Source organism: Trifolium pratense, linkage group LG6 (genome assembly GCF_020283565.1).
Source record: "Trifolium pratense cultivar HEN17-A07 linkage group LG6, ARS_RC_1.1, whole genome shotgun sequence".
NCBI lineage: Eukaryota > Viridiplantae > Streptophyta > Magnoliopsida > Fabales > Fabaceae > Trifolium > Trifolium pratense.
The window spans coordinates 3839563-3845562 of NC_060064.1; the positions used below are offsets into that span (position 1 = coordinate 3839563).

Genomic DNA, 6000 nt, shown 5'->3' on the forward strand with positions numbered 1-6000 from the left:
TTATTTTTTATATCCTATGAGTGTGCCTAACAACAAATATTTGAGCTTGTGCCTAGAGAAATATTTATCTGAAAAATAATAGTATTCTAGTAGCATAAGTCTAAATAAGAGTGGATTAATTTACTTATTTTAAAATATTTATCATTCCCTTCTTTTTTACCAAAAAATTGTTTATTTATTTTTGACGAAAAAATTATTTATTTATCATTCTTAAACAAGTGTGATTATAAGTACTAAATAAAGTCTCCTTATCTTAAAATCAATTGTACGATTCAATTCAATACTACAATTGATCAGTGTAGTAGTTAGTGTATTCCTGTCATCATTTGAGTAGTTCATACAGTTGGGATCATAAATGTTGATGATACATAATGATAAATTCTTTCAATAAATACTAGTATTTTTTTTATTTTTTTTGACAAAATAGTATTATATGCATCACAACTTGTGTTTTCTTTGTTCAAGGAAATACTATAAATATCTGTGTAGAGAACATTGTTTAATCTCAAAAACCAACATTTCAAGGCCCACATTATGATAAACAATAGAAAGATTGAGAATATATAGAATAATAATAATGGAGAAAAAGGAGAGAAAATTTTTGGTGGCTGTGGATGAGAGCAAAGAAAGCATGTTTGCTCTGTATTGGTGCATCACAAAACTTATTCCTCACACTACAAATGTTAAACTAGTTCTTCTCTATGTCCAGCCAACTCCTGCTTTTCACTCTTTCATTGCATCAGGTTAATTTTACTCTCCTTCAGTCCCAATTATATTAAAATTTGTTTTTGTTTCGACTAATTTCATTAGCACAATTTCGTATTTTACAGGGTGTGCATTTTACAATGATGTTATTTTAGACATGGACAAGTACTGCATTGATTTGGTTGATTCGGTAATGGAAAGAGCCGGAGATATTTGCAAGAAATCGAATACAACTGATGTACGAGTCTCTTATCTATTCGTCCTAATATTCGCTCTAGTCTTAAATATGATAAAAAAAATGGAAATGTATTTAACAAAATACATGTATTTTTTTATTTTTTGCTTATATTTATTAAATATATATTATGTGCAAGTGCTGACTTTAGGTTTGTGCAGATCAAAATTGAGAGAATAATTGGAAGAGGAGATGCTAAAGATGTGATATGTAATGCAGTTAAGAAATTTGAGGCTGATACTTTGGTTATGGGAACTCATAGTTATGGATTCTTTAAGAGGTAACTCAACAAATTCTTTAGATTTCTTCATGACCTTCAATTTCATTAATTAAGGATTTATTATGATGTGATAAATTAACAATGATCTTCATCTTGGCTTCTCAGGGCTCTTGTTGGAAGTGTAAGTGATTATTGTGCCATGTATGCAAAGTGTCCTGTTGTAATTGTGAAGCATCCATGAGAGAAATTGTTAAGCTTTTTGTTTTCTAGTACTTTTTTTAGCTGGCTTCTCATGAAGCATATTATTTTCAGCTTCTTGAGAAGCATTGAATCTATAAATATGAGGAGAAATTGTTTTTGTTTAATTTATTTATATATGAATATATGAAGTATTAGCAATTATTGATTTAAACCAAATGATTGGCTAAAGTAATTAATGAGTTCTTCATAAGACGAATTATTCGAGAAAGTTGAAGTTCGATTTCTCAGTGGAACAATTCTTACTTTACTTAGTTCGCAGCTAAACTTTGAATGACAGAACTCCTTTCTTTGAAAAGTGGAGGTTAACACCAAAAGAAAGCTCTTTATTTATGATATCAAATTTCCATCAATTGAGAGGAAATCATCATGTATATAAGAAACATCATCATTTAACTAATTCAGAAATGAAACAATTAACCATGTTCAACCAAAATTAGCAATTTCAATCCTAAAAGAACAAGTATTGTGTAGTCAAATGAAAACGTGTGAAACATACCTCCAAACAGTTAGAAACTAGGTTGGTATAGAGACAAAAGAGAAAATGAATGGACATAATAATGACAACTACTGCTACAATAGAAGATGTTACCTAATAATGTTGTACCAAAAAAAAAAAAGAAGATGCTACCTAATGAGACCATGCACATTTCATAGAATTTGTCTTAACATGAATAAGTTAAATAAGTTTTTTCACAGTTGGATTAAAATATTACATCTTATTTAATTTAATGGTTAGACTATTTTTTTTACGCAATGGTTAGATTTATTGATGTAATGGTGACAAATTTGTCTCACTTGTGCACCATAAATTTAACCTTCATTTTAACATGTAACCTGCCCTAACAATTGCAATTTTTACAACGATCAAAATTGCAAAGCTTCCTCTCAAGACTCGCAACTACCAGAACCCCAATACACCCAAAAGACTAGGATTGTTGTGCTGAACAAAACTTAATATAACTCTCCATATTTATAATAACATATCACTTTTTTTTTCCCAGCTAATTGATGTCGGACTTCTTGAATGAATATCCACTGCGACACAACATTAACGAATTCAAAATGGATTTTTATTTTTTATTTTTTTTAACTTTGACAAATACGTGAAAATCAAATATGTACAATAATAGTTTGGGGGAAATCAAATATTTTGTGAGTTTAAGTTGATAAGTTCTTTAGAAATTAGGTGAATTTAGCAGTTATTATTGGCTAAGTCGACAGTAATAATTAAGGTGTTTTGAACCTAACAATTGAGGAGACTTTGAGAGATTCCTCCTCCAATAGAGCTAAAGGCCATTGCAGTGCCACGGTATTACTACTATAAAGCACACTCACTGACCAAATCAAAAAACAATGACGAGTCATCTAAATTCTGACGCCCACAATTCGGTATTCGTTATTTACACATTCTTTGTATTGTAGTCTTCTTCTTAGTGCAAGTCTCAATCACACGCACACCCCACCACCATTCTTATTGACTCATTGAGCCATAAATAATAATATAAATAAAATCTTATTATATATATACATAATAATGACAAAATAAGTTTACAAAAAAATGAATAATTACCAGCTAGAAAATCAAGATCCGCGTTTTTAACACAACTAATTTTCCAAGGAGGCCAAACACCACTTCAATATTTATTATTCTATTCCCTTCTTTACCCTTAAACATATAAATACGCACACAACACATAAACATTTATTCAACACAATAACAAAAACATCTTCATAACCTCTCAATTTGATTTTGTTCTATAAGAAAGAAACACACACTTCATGGGAAACACAACTTCGTTTTCTTGCATTCCTACTAATAATTGCACTAGTTTTGAGTTTGTTAATGAGAAAGTAATAAAGAGTAAGAAGAAAAAAGCGACGTTGTTGGATACTTGCGGAAACATTCGAGAGATCAAGCTTCCGATGAAATCAGCGGAGCTTATGATTGAACTTATCGGACATGTCATCACTCCGGCTGAAGATCTTCTTAGAACGCAACGGATTAAGGCTTTGCATGCCGATGAGGAGCTTGTAGCCGGGAAGGTTTACCTGGTGGTGCCGGTGAGTAGGGTTAATTCTAAGGCTTCGGAGTTTGAGATTGCGGTTGCTGATCAGAAGAAAGTGAGTGGAAAAAGAAAGGGAAATAAAATGGCGAAAGTTTCTCCGGTGTCTAAGTTAACAGAAAATGATGGAGGCGTTTACTCAGTCCGTCAAAGGCGATGGAATCCTGTTTTGGATCCAATTTTTGAATCAGCTTGATTGCATAATGAATTTTGGCCAACAATTTTTAAACGTTGCGATGAAACTTCTAGTAGTGTTTTTTTTTAATTAAATGTAGTGTGCTTTGCAAACTCTGCAATTAGATTTTTTTTTTGTTCTTACTAATTTTGTAATTAGGGATGAGAAATTTTACTATTGCTCAAGCTCAAGAGAACGTATATTACTTTGTTTAATTTCTTCGATGACAATCTAGTATATATTATTCATGTAAATGTTTTGTGGTATTTATGCATTTTCGGTTCTTAATTTTTTTCATTCTATATATTTCATATATATAAAATCTTAAAAAATTGAAATGCACAAGAGATGCCTAATAAAAATATAATGAGTTTAGTCCAAACCGGATCGCAAGACTAAATAACATATAAGCTCAAGGGAGGAAGGGAGATAGTAGAATCTATGAGAAATCTCTAGCCATGCCATAAAACATCTTGATTCTTGAAGAAAAAGAATGCAACAATCTCTTCGGTATGTTTTGTACTGATATTATTATATTCTGCTAATATGGGACCATTTAACCTTATAAACAAGAAATATTTGGGTCCCTTTCATGTTTTTTTTTTTTTTGTTGAATAATCAATATAATAATAAACTTTAAAATCATGCACTTTATCTATTCAGTGAAGTCTTCTTATATATCGTCGGATCTACACATGCATTGTTGTTTTCACAAGATCCAATTTGACCATCTGTTGTACTGTTCTTATTCTTGGATCCCCATCTGTTGTATTGTTCTTATTCTATTAATCCTACGACTCACTAATTTAAAGGCATATTGATTATCATCCATTAGGTTCTAATTGAAGTAATCAAGTTTAATAATATGTATAGAGATTTATATATTGTTGTTCTATATATTAGGTACACTGATGGCTCGACATATAATCATAACCATTGGATCAATCTATACCATTCTAGGTTTTAAAAGTGAAAGTTTATTGACACAAAACACGGGGAGTGTCCCATATGGATGCTCAATGGAAGGAATTTCAAGTTATCGCAATCTATGAAATCAATTTTATATAGAAGAAATTATAGGTTTTAAAAGTGAAAATTTATTGACACAAAACACGGGCAGTGTCCCATATGAATGCTGAAGGGAAGAAATTTCAAGTTATCCCAATCTATGGAAACAATTTTGTATAGAAAAAATTGTAGGTTTTAAAAGTGAAAGTTTATTGAGACAAAATACGGGGAGTGTCCCATATGGATGCTGAAGGAATGAATTTCAAGTTATCTCAATCTATAGAAACAATTTTGTATAGAAGAAATTATAGGTTTTAAAAGTGAAAATTTATTAACATAAAACACGAGGAGTATTCCATATGGATGTTAAAGGGAAGAAATTTCAAGTTATCCCAATCTATGGAAACAATTTTGTATAGAAGAAATTGTAGATTTTAAAAGTGGAACTTGTTTGTTTGTTGGTTTATGTTCTAACTATAACAACAATTATATTATTATATGTCTTTTTTATATGGTTGTGTTATATAAACAACCAATTGTCTAAGTGTTGTATATAATCAGATAATTCAATCGTTCTTGCCCGTGCAACGCACGGGTTCCTAACCAGTAAAAAACATTTCTAACACCGAAACCTAAAGACAACGATCCTCCAAAATGAAAAGCGTGAACAATGGATGTACGAGGAGGGACAATAGAGATGCCCAGCCATCAAGCCACCTCATACCAAACAGCTCCGAAAAGGTCACGATGAAAGAATAAATGTGAAAGAACCTCCTTACCACAAGCACCCGAGCACAAGGAAGAAACCCCGTCAAGAATCCCGCGTCTAATTAAGTTATCTTTAGTAGGCAACCTATTATTGAAGAGGTGCCACCGGAAAAGAGAAACTTTGGAAGGGACTAACATATTCCAGACCACATCCTTAAGGGAAGAAGGAGCCACTAGAACCAGATGCTAAAGGTCATAGTGATAAACATAACGAGTTCTTAATCTTAACTGAAATAGGTGATTTGTTGTTAATGAGAGTCTAGGAATAAGGGAATCTTAATCACCAATTCATTGTCATGCATTGTTGAAAAACACACAAGGTTTAATTCTGATCACTAACTACAAATACGCGATGAATCATGTATTTAATGATCATATATCAACAATTTTTTGCTCATGATTAAAATATAATTTTGTTACTGTTATGAATCATGGAATCGAAGGGATAAAGATCATAGATGTCGGCAAGATAGAGTGCATAAGAGTATTCATGAGGAAGATACTCATAGAAATTCATATTGAATGAATATAGATTGATAAAAGAATGATTAAAATGTACAATGGA

At 31.3% G+C, this 6000-nt stretch overlaps 2 protein-coding genes across 2 annotated transcripts; both read left to right on the forward strand.

Annotated features, from left to right (window-relative positions):
- The first annotated feature begins 433 nt into the window (after nucleotides 1-433).
- LOC123891121 (universal stress protein PHOS32-like) lies at nucleotides 434-1525 on the forward strand. Its single transcript, XM_045940941.1, has 4 exons — nucleotides 434-743; nucleotides 831-943; nucleotides 1102-1220; nucleotides 1326-1525. The coding sequence occupies exons 1-4, from the start codon at nucleotides 578-580 to the stop codon at nucleotides 1399-1401; spliced, it is 474 nt and encodes a 157-aa protein (XP_045796897.1). The 5' UTR covers nucleotides 434-577; the 3' UTR covers nucleotides 1402-1525.
- Nucleotides 1526-3101: 1576 nt separating this feature from the next.
- LOC123891122 lies at nucleotides 3102-3874 on the forward strand. The gene has a single exon (XM_045940942.1). The coding sequence runs from the start codon at nucleotides 3201-3203 to the stop codon at nucleotides 3678-3680; it is 480 nt and encodes a 159-aa protein (XP_045796898.1). The 5' UTR covers nucleotides 3102-3200; the 3' UTR covers nucleotides 3681-3874.
- The last annotated feature ends 2126 nt before the right edge of the window (nucleotides 3875-6000 follow it).